Source organism: Molothrus ater, chromosome 7 (genome assembly GCF_012460135.2).
Source record: "Molothrus ater isolate BHLD 08-10-18 breed brown headed cowbird chromosome 7, BPBGC_Mater_1.1, whole genome shotgun sequence".
NCBI lineage: Eukaryota > Metazoa > Chordata > Aves > Passeriformes > Icteridae > Molothrus > Molothrus ater.
Window position 1 is genome coordinate 2,846,293 of NC_050484.2, and position 26,041 is coordinate 2,872,333.

General features: G+C 44.7%; 1 protein-coding gene across 1 annotated transcript in view; it reads left to right on the forward strand.

Moving 5' to 3' along the window:
- Positions 1-9,934: 9,934 nt before the first annotated feature.
- Positions 9,935-26,041, forward strand: part of FN1 (fibronectin 1) — a 51,743-nt gene continuing 35,636 nt past the window's right edge. Inside the window, 12 exon segments of the mRNA XM_036386785.1 lie at positions 9,935-10,091; positions 10,315-10,443; positions 11,935-12,072; positions 13,927-14,058; positions 14,177-14,314; positions 16,679-16,837; positions 18,246-18,446; positions 19,075-19,254; positions 20,715-20,891; positions 21,712-21,864; positions 23,673-23,801; positions 25,326-25,469. Coding sequence (XP_036242678.1) covers positions 9,935-10,091; positions 10,315-10,443; positions 11,935-12,072; positions 13,927-14,058; positions 14,177-14,314; positions 16,679-16,837; positions 18,246-18,446; positions 19,075-19,254; positions 20,715-20,891; positions 21,712-21,864; positions 23,673-23,801; positions 25,326-25,469 — 1,837 coding nt within the window.

Consider the following 26,041-nt stretch of genomic DNA (forward strand, 5'->3'; position numbering starts at 1 on the left):
TGGCATATTCTGCCATCCCTAAAAAAAGGCAGTAATGTATGCAGCACCAATAAATAAACAGATCTCTGGAACAACTCAGTAGCACTGAAACCTGCTGTGTGGCACTCAGGACAGCCACAAATTAATCACTTTAAGATTGTCCTGAGGATGGATTAAGCTCAGGCCATTTCCTCTTTCCTCCTGCAGCTTGGCTGGAACCAGCAGTGTTGGAAGGCACATTTTGTGTATCTGAGAACCGGATCTAAAAAGCCATTTAGCACCACTCATGAAAGCTAACTAAGAGCATAAGTACACAAATATTAACTCATGAGGTCTCACTGATTCATGGGATCAACCTACACAGCTCTCCAGGGAGGGGCTTTGGCCAATATGCTTAAATCATGGGAGGGATTTCTAGATGCCAAAAGGATTAGGATGCTCCATTTTCATTAATAACTAGGCACTGTGCAAGGACCCACAATGTCTTTGAAAATTCTTCTCTATGTGTTTGTTCAGTATGAAATCATCTGGTGGGCTGCATCCTCCAGTGGGTGCATATCTGTTTGTTTCTTTTAAACAGCTTGACTGCTTCCAAGAGCAGGAATAAACTCTTAGAAATACCTAATCAGTGTATTCAGATCATAACCCATACAGCATTATGGGGTTTTGTTTCCTGTTCTGTGTTGATTTTTAATTAACGTTGACATTTATATATAAAATACTTGGTTTTCAAAAGGCCAACTGGAAACCCTCTTGTGGATTACCTCATCCAAGCACAGATTTTTTTGGTGTGCATATTTGTAATTGTTTGAAGGTTTTCCAAGCATATCTTAAAGTCACACCACAGTTTTCCAACACACTTATGAGAACATTATAAGTGTATGAAACTTCAAAGAAAAAAAATTAATTTTACACAGTAATGGTGCTTAGAGTTTGTGATGGACACTGGATGTGGCAGGAATATTTAGGCCCACATCCTATGAAGGCTGACACACAAATTTAGGGATATAGCTGCAGTCCATGGATTTGGAGATGGGCATGGACAGTATGTATTGAGAGCAGTTTTGTGAGATTGCTCTGACCTGCTTCAAAATCAGATCCACTTTATGGTTTTGAGTTTGGCTTTTCTATAAAGAAGGAAGAATTTCTAATGGTCTTAAAGCATCAATCCTTCCCTGAGAGTTGAAACAAAAAGAAAAACATTAAACAGAAATTAGGAGACTGAGCCTGCTCCCAAAGAAACCAAGTTCAGAAAAGGTCTCATTTCAGTGGAACAAAGTCTAGTAGTAAAATTTCTGCCTTCCTCTTAAATATTAGTCTTCCTTTGCTTCTCTCCTCATGTGTCTGCCACAGCTCTCATCTCTCCAGTAGCTGTGATCTGCTGCCAAGATTTGCTCTACTCTCCCTGTAATTTATGACCCTGTCATGCAGTTTATTCATGCACACTTTCCCAGTGGCAAGGCTGAGGATACCAATGTACCTAAATGCTGCTCACAGAGTGCAGGCAGCAGACAGACAAAGCACATGCCTGCCTTCATTCAGGTGAGGTAAATCAAATAGTGGAATAACTGCAGCAGGTAAAGCTCCACACTTTAATAGGTCTTTGCATGGTCAGAATGTGAGTCTTTCAGCTGCAAACCCTCACAGATCTCCAAGCTGAGAGCCAACAACAGCAAGGAATTCAGTGCCTTGAGCTGCCCCTGGCCTGACAGTGCTCCCCCCAGCTGATCTGCCTCCCACTGGCAAAGTTTCCACCAGACGCTGTTTCTGCAGGAGCCAGGGGCATAAAGGACATGGCTGTATGGACTCAGGCACTGGGCCACCAAAATTTACTGTCTTTCAGTGAGATTCAGGCTCACAAGTCTCTGGGAGCTGGCCTGTCAGACAATCCTTAGGTCATAAACACATGGGAGGTAGATGTCCTTAGGCTGGCCTGAGCCCCCTGCATTTCAGAGGGGCTTAAACAGCAGCATCCAGAGCCCAAAGCTCTGCCACAGAGCCATCTTACAGCAATGTTGGTAAAACACTACTGCTTTTTCTGTGATCCTTAGGATTCTGTTGTCTTAAAGATCTCTTTCCCATGCACAGATGCTCCATCTTGCATAAAAAATCCTATCAAAGGTACGTGTTTCTCTTCCCCACTTTGACTTCCCTAAAAGAAATGTCTCAGTCTGTTTTATTTGATAGACGAAAAAGAGTAATTTTTCAAATTTATATTTCAGGAGAATTTTTTTTAAGAAGTGAGACTTATACAGGCCCTTTGCAGCCTTCCGTTTCTATGTCCCTGTGCACCACTGAAACAAATTTTTAAAAAAAGGGAGAAGGAAGAGTTCATCAGGAGATAAATTCTTTGTGTAGCACTAATTTTCAATACTACAGATGACATTTTTAACTGTAAATTAATTGAAGAGACCTTCTGTCAAAACTTTCCCTTCATTTTCTGAGCACCTAATCTTCACTTTATACTAATGCACTCTGTGGAAAATGTGAATGTTGTTCCTGGAAAGTGAGCTATGACCTCTTTCCACATTGTATATAAATCTGGAGACTATAATCAGCTGCAGAAGCAATGTATATCTCCAGACTCTAAAGCTTCTACCTTCCCCTATAAATCTTTCAGACGTGGAATGGACAGCAAGTGGGTTTACACTAATCCTGCCAGATTAATACCCCAATCTGATGATACGTATTTAGGTAATGTTTACTTCAATTTCTGCATGACCTGGCTAAGCAAAAATGTGCCTCCAATAAATATAGCTGGCCTGGGACATATTCAATCAGTACAAACACCAGATGCATCCATCATCAAAAGCTTTGGGATATTTGTTTTTAGCATATGACCGAGATATGATGCATCTTTGAAACACTTCCTACTTCACTTAATAATAATGTTCAGCTTTTTTGGTCTTGCCAGAAGCTATCCTGGACAACATAAAGAGAAAATTTCCTCTTCAGACAGTGTCAAACTTTTCAGGCTTTTTTTTTCCCTTTTAAAACAGCATTTTTGCCCCCTCCGTTTCCATACCTATGGAAATGATAATGATTATTTTAGATCATCCTGCTAACAGGCTGAAATTCTGCACCTTTTGAGAAAAAGGTGAATTTTTTTGCTCAGTTCAAGGGGCTGGACTGGCAACTACCTTATTATAAGATAAGAGCTTTAGTTTTCCATCCATTACATGCCTAACTACCTGCCTGGCCACTGTTCCCATGCCATTACAGGAAAAGCGTAGCCAAGAAAGTGTAGGCCAAACTATGAAGCCATCCCTCTGCCCAGCACTCAGAGGTGCTGGCTGGGCTTGAGAGGAGAATTCTGCAAGAGAAGAGATGTGTCTGAATCACCAGCTTTCCTGCAAAACACTTTGAAGCTTTAAATCAGTGTGTAAGTGTTTGGAAGTAGTAAAACAGATTCCTGGAATATGGGCATGGCTCCTTGTTCCAGGCAAACTGACTTGTTTTCACTTGTGATGTCCCAGTGGAAAACCTCTTGCAGCATCTCTAGCTGAGCCAATCCCTCACAAGGCAAGGCTGAATCCTATCAGTGATAAAGCTTCCATTTCCACACAAACTCCTTTAGTGGGGCTGTATCAGGGTAGATGGCAAAAAGAATCATGTAAAATGGCCCATGAAAACCATGTATATTTATTGTTACTACAGTCATTCATCATCTCAAGAGTGAGGACACTGCAAGCTCTATAAATGCTGTCAGAAAGGCAAATGAAGTGAGTGACAGCTGTTGAAAAGCTCCAAATCTGCATGATTTCATGGATAGGGGGCTCACTACAGACTGAAAATACGAGCTCCAAGCCAGTCCAAGATGCAAAGAAGCCCCAAAACCAGAATCAAAAAACCTGGCCAGAATCAAAAAACATATGCAGACTATTGAGTGCCAGAAAAAAAATGTCTAACTCACTATAATCAGCAGTTGAAAGTAAAGAAGGAAGTCAAGGGATTAATGACAGAGCAGAAATTTTCTGAATCAGTATAGGAAGTCCTTTGCCATGAGGCCCAGCTTTCAACCAAAATAATTCCAAGCACAGCTGGAAGGTGACAGGAAGCCAGCCCAGAAGCAGTTAGGCAACGAGACATTAGGACTAAGGTAGCTCCTTTTCCCAGCTTGAGTCCCATTTAGAGGCTTCCAATGGAAGTGATGGGAGGAAAAAATCATTTAAATACTGATGTCTATAAAGAACCAAAACTGTCCCTTGGCAAAGCTCCCCAGAGAAGAATCATACCTGTAAGAAGCCCTGGCTTCAGACTAATTGTGAGTTAACAGATTGACACAGAATGAAACTCTAGCCTGCTTTATTACAATTTCTTGCTAGAAGCTCAGCCTCCACAGAGGGTTTGAATAAGTCAGAAGCAGCTATTCTGCCTTACTCTGGGCCTCTCTGGGCTGGATTCCCATCCACAGAAGAGAAAGAGTTGTGAAAGTCCCACAGGAGAAGTGACACTATTGCTGGGCCATAGAAACAGCCAAGTTAAAATAAATACATCAGAAACCAAGGAACATCTTGCTGGCCTGGACTACCGGAAGGCAGAGGGTGGAAAAGCAAGAAGAAGAAAGTGAGAATGAAGACAGGGAGAAGACTCAAGTTCTACCCCAGAAGCTGGAAAGTATAGAGTAGGAGGCCAATGAGAACTTCTGGGCAGGGCTGAAAAACAAGTGAAAGTGAGAGCTTCTCTCATCTCTGAGAATGCAGCCAAAAAATTAGATTATTTACAGTAAAAGAAGAAGAAGGAAACAAAAAAAAATTAAAGAAAAACCCCTCAAAACTGGCAGCAAAGAACTATCCACACTCTTGGCTCCATATAATGCTGGGTGGAAGGGGTAAGAAAGAGACAGGGGACAAACTGCAGCTTGGAGCCAAAACATTTCCCTTCTGCATGCTCCTGGCTTGGTTCAGCCCTTTGTGACTCTCAATTTCAACCCCTTATGCACTCCCCTATCATCATCATAATATGTGGCTGTTTGCTTGCTCAGTGTATTCAACTTCCTCAGAGCAAGCCAAGCTCAACCCAGCACTAGCATTTATTTCTGGATTTTAACCAGGCCTGCCTAAAACCAAACAAGACTCAGTGTGGTTTGCCATATTCACTGGGAGAGAATAAAAGGAATTGCACTCAAACACCAGGGTTTCTGGCCAAGTTCACCTCATGCTGCTGGTGGTGATATCACCGTTATTTCACTTTGCTTTAGTATTTTTAAAAGTGCTGTGGAAAAAGGGAGGGTTTCAGCTCTGTTTCAGCTTTGAGGGAGATGCAAGTGATCCTAACAAAATGGACATAACTGACTGTTGCCCTTTCATTAAAAGAAAAAACCCTTTATTAGTCAAAAGTCAAATTATTGTTAGAAACCCGTAATGACTAAATAAAAACAGCCAACAGAATGTGAGCAGGGCAGACATCAGGGAGATGGAACAGCCCCTGAGACAAAATAGTTCCAACTCTGCCTAAAATAACATTTTTCAAGAGCTGGCCCCACTGTGCTTGGTGTGGGACATCAAGCCAGGTCCCACAGTCCCAATCAGCGATGCTCGTGACGCATCCTGAAACAGCAACTCAGAGTTCCAGAGCTGTCCTGAGGGTTCCCAAAGGTGCTGCAGAACTCCTGAAACAGCAACTCAGAGTTCCAGAGCTGTCCTGAGAGTTCCCAGAGGTGCTGCAGAACTCCTGAAACAGCAACTCAGAGTTCCAGAGCTGTCCTGAGAGTTCCCAGAGGTGCTGCAGAACTCCTGAAACAGCAACTCAGAGTTCCAGAGCTGTCCTGAGGGTTCCCAAAGGTGCTGCAGAACTCCCTGTAGGGGCATCAGGATGGGGTATCCAAAGTATTTAGGGCAGCACAGGTAGGATTCAGGCATCTGAGAAAGTCTCTGCCAAACATTTCAAATGTGATGAAGAACAGGTTTTCAGCTTTTTGTAGCTGGTGCTGCCCATCTGGAAACTTCACCAGGGAATGAGGGACTGTCCCATGCCACTTGCCTGCAAATTCCCATTGTCGTGGGTCTAACGAGAGTTCTGATTTTTGTTGATGTTTTGGCAACAGGAAGCATGTCAGGATCTCAGGTTCTGTTCTTAAATCTCTAGTATGTGATGTAAACACCTCATTGAAAGTTGGGAAAACAAACAAACAACCTGAAAGCCCCAGGAGAACTCCTCCACCAGGGAAAGAATGGAAATCTCTTCCCCCTTGCCCTCCAAAGCTGCTCCCCTGATTTTGCAGGGAGTGGCTTACAAGGGTTAAAAGTCTGGGGCTGACAGTGCTGCAGACTCTAATGCAAAACAAGAGCTGTGGCTGCAAACTTCTCATCACTGGCAAACTACAACAATTTGGGTAGACCAAACTATATCTCCTAATCCACGGACAGCTAGAGAAAGGAAATGCATTTTTCTGTGTTGATGACACCAAACAATTCGTTGGGAAGGACTAGGGAGGAGGGAGAAGAGAAGGAATTTCCATTGATAGTGCCAGAGATGCAGTTAATGTCCTGTCAGAGAGCATTTATACGCGATGAAATTCATTCCTGTGCTGAGTCCCTGAAGCTGCAGCTAATGGGCAGAAGGAATGGATTTCATTTCAAGAGCCCTGTTCCGGATTCCTGGACGAGACACTCAGCAGTGAATGAAGCACTGTGCAGCACAGCCTCAGCAGCCTTGAAGTGAATTTTGCTGTGACCTAACGAAAACCACAGACTTGAAATTGTGATGATTCAGAAATTTTCAGCTCGCAACAGGGGTTCTTGCAAAATATTTGGGAACTGCAGGAAGCGTTTAATGGTCTCCCTGTGTCAAGGAGAGGAATCCTGACCTTTTCTCTTCATGGTTCCTGTTCCTTATAAGCAATCATTTTAGAAGGATATAATTAAGCCCAAGTGGCCTTTTTTTCTAAGGTTGCTTATACAATAACAAATGACTTGGATTGGTCCTTTATGTACTGATTCATCCTCTCTTTGCTGTTGGAATGTGCTGAAGAATGGCTACAGGGACAGACCATGCTCCCAGTCACACGTGTGGCTCCCCACACACAAGTGTGTGCAGTAAAGGAAATCAAGTGGAGAGGTTTATCTGCAGAGCAATACAATGGAGCAACAAAAGTCAGGAGAACCTTATAAGGGTATGTGCCTTTCCTAGCCAAGAGTCAAAAAGGTAGGATTTCAGTAGGGAAAAAAAATTTGCATAGACCAAGAACATGAATCAGAATACCAATGGCTAAAGCAGAGGTTTGGGACATTCCTAATCCTTATTTGGATGCAGAACCCATGAACGGTTGGTTTATAAATTCAAACTGATGTCATCTGAAGGAAGACTTCAGGTGAATTTTCCTTTCATTTCCTGTTAGCTTGAGGGACAAACTGACAGAGGGACGGAAAAAGGAGCTACATCCCTTTCCTGAAATAAATAAGAGACATCTCACAAAGTTTAACAGCATGCAGTATAATAATTAGTACATGCTTGTATTGTAATTACTGTCAGAGATTCCTTTAAAAAAGAAACCAGGCTGTTCCAAGTAATTTTGAAATACTACTTGTAAGACTATTTCTGCTGGCTTGTAAATAATGGCTATGCAAGAAACTTATTTGAGCATCACTGGAAATTATAATTTTGTTTTATGTGCTTCCAGTAATGTTTTCTCAAACAAGGATCTTACATTTGTCCCTGTATTTGTGTAACTAATTCTGTGGAAAGCATTAGCACAGTCACACGCTTGCTGACACTGTCTTTTCTCATTCAAATTTCAGACAAACAATTTTCAGTTTGTGTAAGTACTTATACTGCCCTTGAAGACCTAAGTGCAGTGCAAAATTACATGAACTGGACTTAAAGTAGACAGAAATGAAGTCAATGTCAATAATTCAACCTTCATGGGAACTATACCTGATACATGAACCTTTTATTGCCACTTGCAAATTGCTAAAAGCAGGTATTTCTTCCTCATGTTTGCTTATTCCACTACATCCTGTTCCTTAGGTAGTTAGCTCTTACATTTAGCAGATTTCCCTGAGCAAATTTTATATATCATAATCCTGCTGTCCTTGAAGGCTTCTCATAACCCTTTCCTTTTCATGCCAATTGAGCTCAATTAGCAGCTTGTATCAGCAGCAGGGTCTGTTCACACATTCATTGGCTCTATACTCAGTAACTGGAAAAATGATCTCAAATTGCCTCCTTATTGCATGTATGGATGGAAACTCCTCTTTTCCACTGATTTCTACTCAGTAATTCTTCCTTAGGAGCAAGCTAGGTAAAGTACATCCAATGCTCAAACAGCAGCAATTTCTGACTATGTGCTTTTCACCTGGCTTTGATCAGAGAATTCCAGATATAAGGTGGAATGTGAGATGGAATTTGAGGATGACACATCATATCTTAGGTCTGGGAAAAGCAGGAACACTTTCTGAGAGCAGGTTCTCATTTCAAGAAACTGGATATTTGCTGGTTTATCATGCTGTGTCCCGCTTCAAAAGCTAATACTCTCCCTTGCTGTGGCCACCTTAGTTCTGTGAATATTATGTGGGATAATGTGTGTCTGGTGACTCAAAAAAAAATAGATAAATTTAAAAAAGGCAGTGCAGTGGATCTAAAAATAAAAATTAGAAAGGTGGGAATTAGCTCACCACAGCTCACCTCAATTGCCAGGTCAGATTTCAATTTCCAGTAAGTTTTCAGCAGAGTAGCTTGTGTAAAGGTATCTGTGGGCAATCCTCACACAGGGGAAAGGAAATTTCCTTGAAAACAGATACCTGACATCACAAGTATGTGTTTTCCTGGAAGGGGGCATGCACTGGATCAGTACTCTGCCTGCTGCCATAGCCTTCATCCCAGCAGTGATGTTACTGCTGGCATGTCAGTAAAGAGAACACAGTGGGCTTGCAGGAAGTGGAACCAGAGTGTGGGGCTCAACATGCTGAAGAACTCTTATGGAAAACTGTGGATGTGCACCTTAGAGATGTCTGGAAACACTGCAGGCTTCTTCACACTCAGCTTTGTCTGAAGAGTTGCTTTTATACATTGGGAACTGCAGCAGACTTTTTAGATTAACAATCCCTTTGCCAAGACAAAATAAGTGTGAGAAGCATGAAACACAACCTTCCTGTATGGTCTGAGCTTGGGTGCTGGTCCAGGCACTGTACCAGAATGGGGCATGCACTGTGCTTTGTTCACTGGCAGCCTGAGAGCCACACTTACTGTACACACTCTCTGCTTTACAGTGTTCCTTCAAACCAGGGAAAAGAACCCCTCCCCAGAGCAGCAGAGATGCCCATGGGAAGAAGACAGATGGAAGAGGTTGACAAAATTCATGTACATCAAGGTTACATTAGGGCATCACATTGAAGAACCCTTCTATTTAATAAAGGCTCAACACCTAGTATTTCTTTCTTTTTTTTTTTTTCTTTTTTTTTCTCAAGAGTTGATTTTGGACAGCAAGAAATAAAGTCAGACAAAGAGGGTGTTAAATTTATTTTGAATGGCATGCAATGACACCGATTTTTCCAAGCGAGGTGTGAAAGCTTTTAACCTTGAGTTCCCAGCAGTAGATAAAACATCACTAAGAGTTGCTATTTCCAACCCGTATGTTACACCTCACCTTCTCCCCTGTGCAGAACATTACTCCTCCTGAACGGAGCAGTATCCGCTTACAGGCAGCGCTGCTCCACGGGAAAAAAAAAAAGAAAAGTTTGCCTCTCCCTTCAAAAAAAGCCATTTTGTTCAGCCAGATGTTCTACAAAATGGCACGGCCGCTGTGCTTGAGGGGGGCCGGGCCTCCCACCCCGGCGGGGCTCGGCGGGGCGGTGGCGGCCCCCGCCCGGCCCCCGGCGGCGCCGAGGCCAATGGGCGCTGGGGCGGCGGCGGCCGCCTCCTCCCGCCCAGCCCGCCCTATATAGCGCCCGGCAGCGGCGCCGTGCCGTCCGTCGGGCTGTCCGTGCCGAGCCGTGCCGAGCCCAGCCGTGCCAGGATGCCGGGCCGCACCGTGTGGCGGCTGGCGCTGCTCGCCCTCTGCCTGGGGGCCGCGGCGGCGGGGGGACATCGCCGTGGGGCCGGCGGCAAGAGCCGGCGGCAGGCGCAGACCCAAACCACCTCGCTGCCGCAGGGCACCGCCGCGCAGGGAAAGCGTGAGTACCGCCCGCGGGCAGGGCAGGGGCAGGGCACGGCAGCGCCGGTGGCCCCGGGGCGCTTTGTCTGATCCCCCAGCTCGCCCGTAGCCGTCCCTCGGCTCGGCGGACCCGCACACGTGTGCGCCCCGCGCCCTTTCCCTCCCGGCTGCTGCCCTCGGTAACGCCGAACTTTGCTTTCTCTACCCCCTCTGCGTCCCCGTTCCTCCTCCTCTCCCCCCAGAGACCTGCTATGACAATGGACGGTACTATCAGATAAACCAGCAGTGGGAGCGCACTTACCTGGGGAACACTCTGGTCTGTACCTGCTACGGTGGGAGCCGAGGGTTCAACTGCGAGAGCAAGCCCGAACGTAAGTTTGGTGGCCCCTTTTGTCTGCGTCGAGACCCCAGCGCTTTTGGTGCTTACTCGCTTACTCGGCTTTTGGTGCCGAGTAAGCCAAGCCTTGTACGAGTTAGGGCTGGCAGCCCAGGCTTTCCACTGAAGTTTGGTACTTAGGGTCAGTAATGGGATCTACACTCAATTACACTGAAGATCTGGCTTGGGATTTTTAAGAAATGCTTTTCATTAGCGATGGGCCTGCCACCAGAACCCTGAGCCAAACATCACTCATCTCTCTGGAGGATTGGATCTAAACATTAATTTTGGAGCCAACCTCTTCTTTATAATGAACTGAACTGACTCCTGGACTCGCATTGGGAAGTTCAAATCTGGAGTCACTTTGCAGCTCTGGCTCTGCTCTGTTTGATTGCTTCACCCCAACTTTTCATAGCTGTGCAGTGTCGTCAGCTTGTTTAAAAATATTTCAACTTACAACTTTCCACAGCCTCCCGGCCGTGCTGTGAGCTTTCTATAATTGAGTGTAAAATGAGATTGTTTAGTCTGTGCAGAAAAAGTTTAGGGAACAGAAAGAAGTTTAAATGTGAGGTCTGCTGGAGGATGAGTCTCTCCAGGATTCGGTGTAGTTCAGTTTATCAGATGCAATCTATCTGTATTTATTGGTCTGAAGCCACTGGTTAGCCATAATTCCTTTATGTTGCTCTGGAGATAGAAGAGATGAAAAGCTGGTTCCTGGCTGATAGTGTTCATGTAAGACAGATGTGAGCATCTCAGCCATCTGTTCTGCATGGTTTGTGTGCTGCCTGCCTCACGACTGGAGTATTTTGAGGAATACTCTGTCCCCTTACTCCATAAAAGAGGCTTCAATCTACTTTTTTTTCCCCTGCAGAGATTCCCAAGTTTTAAGTTTAGAAGTCCAGTAGGAAGTTTTCCTTATGCCACAATGAACTTTATCTGCCCAGCAGTGTAGAAAGTTGTTCTGCTTCACATCTTGAGTCTGGTGGCAGCACTGATGTTCTGTAATCACTCACCTGTGCATCAGTGTGAGCAATACAAAATTAGTGAACTTTGCTGTTGACTTTGGTGGGACTGCTGCAGAATTTGGGATTAATCTACTCAGTTTTTGCTAAGTCAGATCGAGGAGGATTAGCATGACAAAGCACACAGTTTCCAGGGGTTGTTTGCTCCCTCCTGTTGGCTTCAAACAGCTGGGATTGATGCTTTCAGGCATGCCTGCCATGTGCAACTTTTAGTTCCCTGAGGGAGGGAAAAAGAGGTTATTGAGGTTGTTGAGCATCATGGGGGCCTTGAGGGGGCAAATTTCACCCAACTTCCTCTCTGCTCTTTCATCCCATGAGGAAAGAGGAGACTGATAGGCATTCTTCCCCAGGATAAAAGGAGTATCTGTGTGAGGAGGCAAGGAATGTGTTTCTGTTGACTGTGCATGTTACTGGTGTGGTTACATGAAGCTGATTATTTTATTATATTTTTTTCTCCCTCATAGCTGAAGAGACCTGCTTTGACAAATACACTGGATCCACTTACCGGGTCGGGGAGACCTATGAGCGCCCCAAGGACTCCATGATCTGGGACTGTACTTGCATTGGAGCTGGACGTGGGAGAATCAGCTGCACCATTGCCAGTATGTAACTAAGAGCCTCTTCCTAGAGCTATTGTTCCTTAGAGTCATATTTTCCAGAGCAATTTACACACTATTCCCAGTGCCTGTTAGCTACAGTTGCATGGGGTTTAATCCAAAGCCCACTAAAGCTTTAAAATTAAAAGTCTTTGTCCCGTGTACATTTGCACAACCAAACTCCTCTTTTATTTAAGAGGTCAAGTGCTATGTGAGAAAGCATCGGCCAAAAATTACTGTTAGTGTCCAGCCATACAGGCTAGTAACTTATTATGTACTAGAGTGTGTTACATCTTCAGAGGTGCAAGTATAAAAGTAGTTTTTTGACTGGAGAAAAAGTCTGCTTTGCAGCTGGTGGGTCAAAATAACACAGTCAGCATTAATGGGACTACTCAGAATAAATGATAATAAATGAATGCTACCTGAGAGCCAGTCCTTCATCCTCCAAAAATGTCATCAACACTTGTCTCTAAGGGAGCTGGGATTTGATATCCAGACAGCAGCTTAACATGTTTCTGCAACTCCTTTTTCACTAGCCTGACCCATACTTTCCTCTTGCTCTTCCCTCTCTTCCCTTGGTCCTTTCTCCCCAGCTCCTGTTTCACATCTCTGTCTGGAAATCCTTTCCTTATTGAGTCACTGAATTGTTCACAATTTCCCCTTAGTTCATAATTGGACTTTCTGTGAGCCCAGAGGAAGATTGCTGTGTGTCAGGATTTTTAGACTGAGATTTCAAAGTCTCTGAGGTACCTTTTGAGAAAAGTCTTGCTGTTAAAAGTATCCAGTTTCTTGTTTAAGACAAACATGCAGACCCTAGTAGTGTTGCCACAGAGGACTCGGAAACCAGCCATCATTGTAGCATGGGAAAAAAATAACGCATTAAACCTAACAAGTAAAGCTGGAACCCTTCTGAATTTAATGGCACTTTATTGGGCAGGGATGATAAGTGTTGTAAGAAAAAGAGTCAGTAAGGAAATTGCGAGTGTAAGAGCAGCCTTGTTTCCTCATCATCAGCCTGGTTTAGAGCTCACTGGAGAGTCTCACTGACTGCAACTGGCTTTGAATCAATCTTCAGAGCTCTGAGATTCCTTGCTTTCACAAATGAGCCCACAAAACATTTTACTGGCTCTTAATAAATGATGGGATGTGGGTGTTTTTTTTCTTTTTTTTCTTTTTTCTTGGATTCTTCCAAAGAAACAAACCCAGTGTTTGCAAACTGCCCTGCACCGTGCTGCCCTCCCTCAGCCTGGGCTGCCTCAGAGCTGTGGGGCACTGCTGGGCAGGAATCTGCCTTTCCAGGGCAGGCTTTCCAAACCTCAAAAGGGGCTTTGATTTCCCACTAGGCTGTCACAAAAGAGGTCTGATTTCCCACTCGGCTGTCACACCAAGCACCACATGCTGTCCTGGCTACCATGTCCCTCATGAATGACCACAGAGAAGCCCAAGTGGCGCTGCCTCAAACAAGATGGAGGCAAACCCTCTCTTGCCAGCCCTCAGCCTGAGGGCAGGGCCTGAGGGAGAAACAGGGCCTGAGGGAGAAACAGGGCCTCATCATTCCCTGGCATTCCCTTTTCACCAGCCAGGCTTTGCCTGGGGTTTGGAACATGGAGAAGTTACCTGAGGGAAGAGGACAGGGCATGGGAAGTGCAGAAAATAGTGGGCTCCCTCAGAAAATGGCGGGAAATGTGGAGCGCCATTTTACAGGCCGATGTCCCCCCTCATTCTCAGTGTCCCTCCTCCTTCTTGCTGCCCCTTACCCCAGCTGACCCCCTTTGCCCCTTGCCAGATGGCCCTTACCTTGTCACCACCATGCCATCCCTGGTGTGTCCCTCACCTCATCTTCCCCGTGTGCCACCACAGATCGCTGCCATGAGGGCGGCCAGTCCTACAAGATCGGCGATACATGGCGCCGGCCCCACGAAACGGGCGGCTACATGCTGGAGTGTGTGTGCCTGGGCAACGGCAAGGGCGAGTGGACCTGCAAGCCTGTGGGTGAGTGGCTGCTCCTTCCTTCTCCCTCAGGGTGTGTGGGCCCTTTCTCCTCGTCCTCCCTGAGGTGTCCCCGTGTGGGAATGCCCTGGGCGGGCTCTGATCCGCTTTCCCCTCACAGCCGAGCGATGCTACGACAACACAGCCGGGACCTCCTATGTGGTGGGAGAGACCTGGGAGAAGCCTTACCAGGGCTGGATGATGGTGGACTGCACCTGCCTCGGTGAGGGCAGCGGCCGCATCACCTGCACCTCCAGAAGTAAGTGCCAGCCTACGCTTTATTTAGCTTACTTATTTTTTTATTTTCCTGCTTATTTTCCTGGGAAAGGAAAGTTATTCCTTTGCCTGCCCTGTGCAAGTACCAGTAGTTTGAGAGGGACGGGCGTCCCCTGAGGAATGGCGAGAAGTAGATGAGGGGAGAGAGGCCTGTGGTGGTGCCTTGGTCACCATTTGCAGTCTGGGAACACTCCCCAGAGCTGGTCATCGGTGCTGGGACAAGGGTGCCTGCATTATTTGGGGATTTAATCTCATGGAGAGAGAAAGGTGCAAGGAATCTTTATGTCAGCTGAGCCACAGCCAGGCATCTCCCAGGAAATCAGGGAAATGGCTTGGCCTGCAAAATGGCAGAGCATTTAGCCCAGGATGTCCATTTCTGGACTTTCAAGGAGCCTTCTGAGGGACAATGGAGTAGTTTTTAAGTAAAATACCCTTTCCAACAGCAGGATCTGCAAGATTAAAATATTTTCTTACTTCTTTCTCTCTATTACTATTTAATTTATTTGTTAGCTAAACCAGGGTTTGTTTTGCCTTCTCTGTCATCTCACCTATCACTTTTCCCACCCCATTTCTCGCTCCAGCAGCACAGGTGATTTTTTAGAAAAAGTTTTTGCATCATTGTGGGAGATTACCGTAAAGACTCTATTTTATTTGTATTTGCAGAGCAAACAGGACTTTTAAAACCCAAAATCTTGCTTGTTTATTGACCTTCTGTTCCAGTCCTGTTAGCTCTACCAAAGACATTACTTCTGTCTCGGGTTTACACCAGTTGCCTCAAGAAAATGTAACTTTGTACCTTACACCTTGGTTATGCAAGGTTTGAGAAACTCTTCTGTAGCCTTTCAATTGCCTCATATTCAGTTGCCTTGGGGCACACAAATAATGGATTTTTGCTGATATAAACAGCAGCCTTGATGATATAAGCAGCAGTAAAGAATAAGACATTAAGGAGGGTTGAGATGAAAATGGAAGATCTGGAGAGAGCTGGTCAAGAAATAAGCTATAAAAATCAACCCAGCCTTGACAATATTAAGTCTGTTAAAGACATGTGGGGAAAAATCATTAGCTGTCAAATGGGAATGAATAAAACAGAATGTGTTGTTTGTGAATTTTGGAGGACTTATTACTACTAATAAAATGCATTTGGCAGTAGCTTTCTTTCCATCACTCAGGTCTGTGCAGTTGTATGATGGGGGAAATTGCAGTATAAGGAGCTGTTCATTTTTCATTTTGTTTTCCAATTACATTTGAATAGAGAAATTCAAATTTATGTCTATAAAATGATACCTCTAGCCCACAAAATGGCATTACTCTTCAAGTGTGTGCTGCTGTTATATATCTTTTATGGCCAGCATTTTCCAGAATCACAGCTGGTTGCTTCCGTGACATTTCAGCTTTTCATTGAGAAGTGTGTCCATTAGACACATTTTTTTCACATTTGCAAAACTGCATGAAGAATACCTCACCAATTTACCATACTTCTGGCAAATGCCCAATTTCTGGTCATTCTAGCAGTGTGAATCAGTAACGTTTTCTACATTCACATTCTGTCCCATGTGCTCTCTCAGTGGCAATCTGGCTTAATGCGTCTGTCCTTCCACAGTTCTTCATAAATCCATGTTCATTGATCTGTGATTATATTTGAGCCACTGTATCAAGTTTCCCTTGAATAGGAAGGTAAAATGTTGTAATGGTAGACGAACTAGTTAATCCATGTGGATCTGGCATCCAGACAAAAGTAGTTTGTTGTGCTGTCCTTTGAACCCATTTGCTCAATTCACTGGGGGCTGTGGGTTATTAAAGAGATTTAGAAAGTCTGGTACTCCTGGTATTACTTGAGCAGCTTGTATTAACTCCTCTGCAGCTTCATGAAGGCTTCTTTTGAAAGAAATGGGATTTTACATGTTGACCTCAAACAGGTTTTAGTCCCTTCCAGATGAGAGAGAACTCTGAACTTGAAATGTGCCCTGTGTATAGTATGAAATGACCAAGCTGTAAAGACTCCTGTTTTTTTCTAAAAAGACAAAAAAGGGTCATTAAAACAAGATAAGCTTTAAAGGTGTGTGCTGGACAGGATGGGTTTAGAATGGCTTTAAAAAGTAGCTCATTTTGACAATGGCTGCAATGTGAAAGCACAGTTCTGGAAGTGAATGGAAATCTTTCAGGATTTTGGGATGCTCTCAGCCTGTGCAGTTTAGTGCATGTAGGAATTGCAGTAGTGGGCTCTAGAAAGTGATGTGGACCTTTAATTCAGGCTTTAGTGGATGAGCTTGTTTGGTAGAGTTGGTGGTGGAGTGGTGGAAGCTGCCCAGTGCAGGCCCAGCTGAGAGTCCTGTTCCTCACACAGATCGCTGCAATGACCACGACACCAAGACTTCCTACAGAATTGGAGACACCTGGAGCAAGAAGGACAACCGTGGCAACTTGCTGCAGTGTGTCTGCACTGGGAATGGCAGGGGAGAATGGAAGTGTGAGAGGCACACGGCCCTGCACACCACCAGCACTGGTAAGTGGCACATCATGTCATGGAGCATAGGGAAGGGGAAGAGGAATGGCTTGTTTTGACATGTCAGGGCTTGGAGTTGAGTTGTTCCATCCTCATTCAAGTATTTTGGAGTCTTGTCTGGGAAAGATCAGCAGCAAAGAGGGCCAGAGTTCAGAAGATGCTCCTTGTTAGTGTGTGTGAAGATAAGATTAATTGGTACCTTGTTTCCATGCAGAAGTGGGGCTGGCACATACAGATGGGATTGCCTGCACAATCACAGGGCAGTAAATCACATCCAGGGCCCTGCATCCACAGGAACTCTTTTTCTTGGGAGCATGGCACTCCAAGTTAATGTTTGAACTTTATGTATTCCCCTCAGGGTAACTTTTTTAAAATGTCCTTTATTTAAACCTCACTGAGACCATCTGGTTTCTTTGACATGATAAATACACCTACTAATGGCTGAGCTTTAAAAACCCAAAAATGTCAAGGAATGTATACAATGCTGTTTAGTATCTGTACATGAGATAGCTTGTAATTTTGGTATGAAATATTGCCTAGTTTACGGGTAGCATATTTTTTCTGCCCAAGGTTTACCTCTTCAGCTCCTAAATTCTTTTTTCTGTCATTTTAAGGATCTAGGTTTCTTATCAGTGAGTGCAATGTAGAACTTCTGTTTTCCTGCAGTGCCTGCACTAAATTTTTCTTGGTAAATGACCTTTAACAGTTTGGTACCATCAGGTTAACTTAAAACTCTCAGAAGGTCTAAACTTCAAAATGAGTAACACTTCAAGGATGACAGTATTTTCAAGGGTTTCCATTATTACTTCCCCTACTTCAGCAGAGCTGGGGGTTCCTGTGGGAATCATTAGGAAAAATTCATATGATGTAGACAAAAATAAGCCTCTTTGTCTCTCTGTATTATTTCAAATGGTGATGTGCTAAAAACTTTGATTCAAAGTTTAAAAATTGCTGAGTAAAAGAACACATTTTGAATTTATTCTTCTTGTTTCTCAATGAAAAATTCAAAATTAATCTTTTTTTGCCTTACCTCCCTACTCCCTTGGTAATTTTTATTCTCTTGTCACTGATCTTGATTTTTCTATTCTACATTTCCTTCAACTAATTTTTTTTCCCTAAAAAAATTGTTTTCTAAACAATTGTATGAAAAAAGACTTTCTAAATGCTTTCTAAAGCCGCTCTACAGGGTTGGCAGCCAGAGGCTGTCATTAGCAGAGAGGGGGAGTCGTTCTTCTAATTTTGAAATTTGCAAAGTGGAATAATTAAGCCGCGTCTCGGGAAGCTTAAGAGTGTCGTGCCTTCCATCTGCTGGAGTGCCTGAGGTTTTATTATCTCAGCACTTAATGGCAGCCCTCTGTTGCTGAGCTTTGAGTGCCACATGTCCCTTCTGTGCCCCGTTGTGCTGCAGGCTCTGGCTCCCCCAGCATCACGAACGTGCAGACGGCGCTGTACCAGCCCCAGCCGCAGCAGCCCCAGCCCCAGCCCTACGGGCAGTGCATCACCGACAACGGCGTCGTCTACTCCGTGGGCATGCAGTGGCTCAAGACACAGGGCAGCCAGCAGATGCTGTGCACCTGCCTGGGCCATGGAGTCAGCTGCCAGGAGATAGGTATGAGCTGATGTGAGGTCTCTAAGACTGTCCTGTGGCTTAATTTCCAAGTAGAACCCTTGGTGTGCATGTCAGAAGTATCCTCTGACAAAGATGTACTGGAGAAAGGTGCAAGGTGGCAAAGAAATCGTTTGGTTGTTTGAAGCCTGGTTGTTTAGGGCAGGAATGTTTCCCAGTGAGCTGTATATAACCTTCTGAGGAGGAAACAGAGCCCTTGGGGAGCAGCATTGTTCATGTGTGTGTCAGAAGTATCCTCTCAAGAAAACATACTGGAGAAAGGTGCAAGGTGGGGATGAAATGTTTTGGTTATTTGAAGCCTTGTTGTTTAGGGCAGGAATGTTTCCCAGTGAGCTATTTATAACTTGGTGTGGGGAAACAGCGCCCTTGGGGAGCAGCATTAATAACTTCATTCAAATGGAGCTGCAATAATATATGTTTGGAAAAGAATGTGGAGGAATGCCACAGCTATGGAGCTGTCTCTTGGTGTGTATTGGCTCGGCTCCTTGGCAGTCAGTGTGGGTTCCCAGCAGCCAACAGCTTGGCCTGGAGGGACTGTTGCTGTTTTAGAGCCCTGAAATTTGTGAATTGCTTTACACTGCAGTCTAATGCTGTGATTGTCTTTCTGAAGCCGTGACCCAAACGTACGGTGGCAATTCTGATGGAGAGCCCTGTGTGCTGCCCTTCACCTATGATGGAAGGACCTTCTATTCCTGCACCACCGAAGGGCGCACGGACGGGCACTTCTGGTGCAGCACCACTTCCAACTTCGAGCAGGACAGGAGATACTCCTTCTGTACCGAGCAGAACGGTGAGCTCCAATCACAGGGCCTGCACATGCATGTCACCCTGGTGGAGGGATGGAGGAGGGAGCAGAGGACACAGGAACAGGCTGCCTGACCAATTCCAGCATTCTGGAAGGACTCAAGGCAGCAAGGCAGTGCTGTGAATCGAGGGTTGCCCGCTGACAGAGCGCTTGTATGCTCTTGGTGTTTTTGGAGGGTGCTGCAGATGCCCCTTGGAGTCCTGTTCTCTGAGCTGACCTTAGAATGGGAGTACCTGGTCATGGAGCTTTGGCCCAAAGGATGCTTATGTTTGGCTTTGCTTGGGTGAATTGCTTCAAGCAATGTCCATATTAGGCTGCAAAGAGGAGGATGTCCATGGAGTACAGTTTGTGCAGTCCTGTCACTCCCTCCATCCTGGCTGTCTAGCCAGGCTGCCATATATAGCAGTGCTCTTCATGTGATTTGTGGTCGCCGATCAGGAGCTGGGGCATGACTAAGGCAGCAGCATTGCCTCTTGTCTGTGGATGGTGAGTGTTCACAGCACAGATCTGTCTACCTATGTGGTTGCACTTCCTGGAGTGCCTGTCAGACACTGCCATGGAGCAGTGTCCAGGCAGCTTCTTGGGATCTGACCTTGGAAAGAATATTTCATGTTCCCACATGAAAATACTGCTTCTTACACTGCATAGACACTTTCTTTAAAATTCTGTTCTACTTTGGTTGTTTTTTCCTGATAAAAGTCAAGCCTTTTTCTGTAGCACTTAGGATACTTTATTTTTACAAAAAGAAACTAACACCCAAAAAAACCACCCAAACACTGTCCCTGTTCATGTACATGTTCATGTTTTAGAGAGGCTTCTTGTGGTACACTGTGGAAAAGAGAAATGTGATATAGAAAAATCTCAGTAAATGTCTTGTTGTTCTCTAATATTTGTAAAGCAGAGTTGCTCAAGAGGTGATTAGTTCAGGTAGATTATTACAGCCCTCTTTCCACTGCTGCTTGCAAAACATGAAGCTTCCAGCCTGCAGAGAGGTTTTGACTTGTCCTGTTGTACATAACTGAGCTGTAACCCTTTCCTGAGGGTGAAGGCTTCCTTAGAGCTGAGGGGCACCATTGGGAAATGGCTTCAGAGATAATGCAGGTATGCTGAGAGCTGTGAGTTTATTTCATTCCCTAGGCCTTGGGAGAAGGCTTTGCAAAGCTACTTCCCAAGCACAGTAAGCTTTGGTTTTCCCTGTTTCCTGGGAATTCCCATGGCTGGCTCTGCAGCTCATTCCAGAGCAAAGCTTGAACTGAGCTGACCTCATGCAAAGCTTATGTTTCCACATCTGAATTAATTAAAGCCAAGAAAAGAGGCCTGTGGACTATATACAGGGCACACATGGGAAAAAGTAGTGCGAGTGCTTTGTTTTCCAAGCTCTTCCATGCATGCTAAGAGAGAGTGCAGGCTGAATTTGCATCTGTTCCCTTCATTTTTTTGTACAGTTTTGGTCCAGACACGGGGTGGCAATTCCAATGGTGCTCTGTGCCACTTCCCCTTCCTGTACAACAACCGCAACTACACCGACTGCACTTCCGAGGGACGGAGGGACAACATGAAGTGGTGTGGAACCACAGAGAACTACGATGCTGACCAGAAGTTTGGCTTCTGCCCCATGGCTGGTAAGGCTGAGAGCCATAAAGGGCTCATGGAGCACCTGGTTCTTTGAGCTGGAAAGTGAAGATCTCTGTTGTGGTCAGATATTGATGACTTCTAATGAGTCTCAGCCCAAAGTCCTTTAAGGCATTTCTGAAGTTTTCTTTTGTCCTTTTTTTCCCCACTGACCACCGCTAGCAGAGATTTAGCAGTGCCAGGAGAAGTAAATTTTCATGACTTCTTTGCTACAAGCCAGTGGTAGGCATGCTCTTCAGCTGGTGTGAGTCCCTGATACTCCATGATACTAGTTAGTTTATTTTTCTTTTTTTAAATTAAACTATTTCTTTACTCCTCCATACTCTGTCACAAGTAATAGTTGTCAGTAGAGGTTATTTTTGAGAAATCTTCTGGTGAATTTAACTTACTTTTTTGTTGTGAGACTTGCTGGAGTTTACTGTTAATTTTTTTCTTGTCTTTCATCCACTTCTTCAGATAATGTTGGGTGCTTGGAGTTTTTCCTATAAGTTTCTCTGATACTCCCTGTAATTCTGATTTTGAGTCCTTCTACAAAGTTAAGAATAGAACCAGTTCATAAACTAATCCTTAATTTTGCACAGGATTTTGCAACAGTAGGTACTTCTACAGCTGAAAACTTCAGAAGTTTATACCATCAGATCTGCTGGTGTAGATCTGCTGGAGAACCTAAATTTGAGTGTGTGCCTAAAATTTCCTTGTTAAGATGCAGAAACCACTACCTGGTATGAAGGGGCATTGCAAATGGTCTCAGTCCTCAAAATCTTGTAAATTCTGGCCTCATAAATATCCTCTTGCTTTCTTCTCACCCAGCCCATGAAGAAATCTGCACAACCAACGATGGTGTCATGTACCGTGTTGGGGACCAGTGGGATAAGCAGCATGACATGGGCCACATGATGAGATGTACTTGTGTAGGAAATGGCCGTGGAGAATGGACCTGCATTGCCTATTCACAGCTCAGAGGTACTGAATTTCATGTTGGCATCACCACCTCACTCAAAGTGGGAGGTGGGAGAAGTTGGTATTCTTTTCTGTCATTGTGGGCTCGAGCCCACACTCAAGAACTGTTGTTTACTCCTTGGAGTAGTAAGGGGATTAGAGGAGCTGTGAAGTTCTTGTCTTGTTTATGTGCTGGAAAAGTATATTCCAGCCTTTACAGGCTCTGAAGCAGAAGCAAACCTTGATTGTCTTGATTGTGGTATCCCTCCCTCCTTTTGTCTAGTTTTAGGAATTGGCAGCACTGTGATTTTACATGGAGCTCAGTATAGGCACCTCCCCACCTCAAGAACAGACAAAACTCCAGACTACTCTGAAGTTTGAAAGCAGAGCTGTTGTGTTTTATTGTTCTGCAGTGAAATTTTCAATTCCTTTGTGCTGGATTAGCCTTTTGCTGGCTAATCTATATGAAAGGCTGGCAGGAAAGCATGGAGATTACTCTTATTTATTTACTCATTTGTGTGAGCGGTCCAAGTGGAGAAGTACTTAAGCAATACCAAAAAAAGAAGACTTAAAAGGACAGACATTTGATCATCCTACAGCTAGCTCACAGCATTGGCTTCATGTCTGGAAAAGGCAGGGGGGTTGCTGTCAAGAGGCCAAGAAAGGACTCTTTTAACACCACTGCTGAAGTGGGATATAATTTATAGGGAAAGGCTTGCTCAAGGGCCTTGGAAGGGGTTTTTTAAATGTGTTCCCTTCAGCCTGAAAGGCACTGCTCAAAATTCTGGGCTCTGCATGTCCTGTTTCCACTTACACAGCTAGTTCTCTGCAGTTCCATTCTGGAGTTGAAGTGGTCTTTCTTGCTGAGGAGAGGGTAGAGATACTTTGCTTTTTCAAAAGGCAAAGGTTATCTGAGTAGAGCTGTTTAAACACAGCAGCCAGACCTTGGCGCCTGCAGGAGAGTCTGAGCACTCCTTGGTTTATCCAGATGCTGTGCCCATGGTGTGGGAAAATATCATGGGGAATAAAATCATGGGAATCATGGACTCACTTCCCCAAGGACAGCTGGTCCAGGATTGACTCCAGACCTGAACTTGGGTCTCTTGGGTCCCACTTAACAAAACAACTTGCTTCTGGGCTTGTTTTCATGTTTATTTTGTCTTTCTGCTCCTTGCTGTGATTAGACTGGCTTTAGGAGTTCTGGGCCAGATCCCAGATGGACATTGGACCTAACAGTGATACCATTGTACTACAGCATGGGGTCTGGTTACTGTGTTATGAGGGAAGAGTAGGCACCAGCAGCATCTTCTGTGTGTAAAATATCAGCCTCTACCTTCAAATTACTACAGAGGGTAGCAGAGATACCCAGCAGAATAACATCATGAGGATGGCTGTACTTCTTCATTGTATCTTCATAAATTTGGAACAGCCCTTTTCTCCTTGTGTAGTTGCAGTGGTTTGAGGCTGAGGAGTTTCAGCTGAGATGTTCCTCAGAGGAGATGGTCAGAGTGTGGTGGTTTAGAGTTTTGTTCACACGTGGAATATGTCTAAATGAACAAAGAGGCAGTTCTGTAGCTGGATTGTGTCCTACAGACCTCTTTTCTGCAACTGTTTCTTATTTGTACAGTGCTGATAGATGAACTCAGGAGCAGGGCTGTGTGTGCAGCACTGTGAAGGTCACAGAGTACAGAAAGGAAAGCTCCTCTCTGCCTTGAGTGGAGCTGGTCATGGTCAGTCTGTGTGCTGATCCAGCAAGGGAATGATGTTCCAGGCAGAAGGGTTCTGTCTCAATGCTTAGACCCATTGCTGATGATCTCTACTCTCTTCCCCAGACCAGTGCATTGTGGATGGCATCACCTACGACGTGAACCAGACCTTCCACAAGCGCCATGATGAGGGGCACATGCTGAACTGCACCTGCTTTGGCCAGGGCCGGGGCAGATGGAAGTGTGATCCTGTTGGTGAGTCACTGGCTGTCCCCCCTTGCCAGACACACTTTGTGCCTCTGTACAAACTGGCTGTGGTATGGACAAACTGGTGTGGGAGTTTGGGCCCAGTCTTTGTCCACTTTCTGTCCTGAATTGTACAAAAGCAAAACTAGAAGCAACACTGCATTTGCTGGAGGGTAAGTGAGAGGACATTGGTTAATTTAAGGACATATGCCTGGGTTATCACACCTGCCACAGGAGAACCACGACTGTGGCAAGCATATGGTGTAAAATGTAGCAGCTGGTGGTAGCAGGGCAGTTAGCCTCAGGCTGTGGTCATTTGGCTGGATTCTGGTACCTCAGCTGTCAGCTTAGCAGGGCTCTCAGCCTGAACACTGATAAAACATGCAGCTGGGCCCTGATGCTAGGATCAGTTTTCTTGCCTTTCTCTATCCTAAAACCTTTCAAAGTTTTCTCCCTGAACTGAGGAAGGGGCACCAGATATATATTAACTTACCTTGGACTGAATTGATTTTTTGGCTGCCCTTTGTTCTAGCAAAGAGAGAAAGCTCAGGATGAGAACACATGTTAATAGTGCTCTGGAGGTTACCTAAAACCATCATGGTTCTCTGCAGGAAGGAGATTTCATGTCTTCTTCCTCCCTCCCCTTCTCTAGCAAACCTTGATTGGAAGATAAGACCTGGCTGTTTGATTTGCAGTTGCTAAGTCCAAGAGAGCTTCAAACTATTGCCAAGAAAATCTATTGACAATTGCTAGTTGTGAAGCTCTGCTTTATTAAGAGTAGTATCTGTACGTGTTTACTCAAGGAACATAGATTGTAAAGCTCCTGAAAATTACTAGTTTGAAGAAGGGGGTGGGGGGATGATTTCAGCTATCTGTATAAGTGCAATTAAAGTTTTAATTTTGTTGGCTCTCTCTAAACAAAGCTCTTATTTATCCAAGCAAACATAATGCTGGTTCTCACTGAAAATTTCTGTGGAGCCAGGCATACATGCAGTTGTTAGGGTAGAAAGTGTACTGAAGTGCTGTACTGTGCTGTATTTACCCTAATTCAGCTGATTTCAGGATCTGATCTGTTCCCCTTTGGTTTATACAATGGTAAATCTGGAAAGATTCTACTGAAAATAAAAACATTCTGGGGACTAGTAAAGCGTAAATGAATTCTGAAGGCAGGAGGAATTTTTGGCTTTGATCTCCTTGAGAGCAGCATGGTTTAGCTTTGGATGAGAGATGAAGTCAATTGGCCAGGGCAGAATTGAGGTCCAGAGTGGATGAAATTCTTTCTAGAAGGAACACCCCACTGAAATGCATCACAGCTGAATTAGCCCCCTAATACCCAACTTAAGACATGCAGTGCTATATTAAGAACCTTGATTTGAGACTCTAATTCTATTGCCACTTTATGTGCCTATATTTTCAGTGCTGCATTTCTTTGTGCAAAAAGGGGGGACTTTCTTTGCTTTTGGGACTTTTTTGTAGATAACCCACTGTGGTTTCAGTAACACCCAGTGTGAACTGTCCCTCTTGTGCCTCCAGACCAATGCCAGGACTCAGAAACGCGCACGTTCTACCAGATTGGAGACTCCTGGGAGAAGTATGTGCATGGGGTCAGATACCAGTGCTACTGCTATGGGCGTGGGATTGGAGAGTGGCATTGCCAACCTCTGCAGACCTACCCAGGTAAGAAACACAACAGAAAATGATCTCACCTGCTGAGTGAGACCTGAGGAAGAGCAGCTTCGCACCCCTCACCTGGTCAGGTTTCTGTACCTAATGCATTTTGGTTTCCTTTTAAAGCAGAACAGGTTCTCCCTATCCCTTGGCAGACACAAGCAGTGGTCAGGGGGTGATAAAGAGGGGCTCAGGCTGTTTGCAGCTATTCCTAAGGCCAGGGTTAGTTCAGAGAATGACTCTCAGTGCACACAACAGCTTGGGTTTATATTGCCTCCTGGTATTTAGTGATATCACACGTGTGATCTTCAGCTTATATTTCCTGAAACTCACATGTGTGATTCTTCCTTTTCCACTCATTGCAGAAGCAAAATCCATCATGGAACAAAATGTTTTTCCCGTTCAGTGCCCCAAAGACATTAAATATTTGAACTCTTGTTTGTCCAGGCAATTCCAGGAACTCTATAGGAATGGGCAATGCCTGTTTGTTGGTTGTTCAGCTTCAGTTCCCTGAACAGAACATGAGGGGAACTTCTCTACTTTCCTGTTCAAGGTTGCAACTGCCACTGTCTTAATCTGAA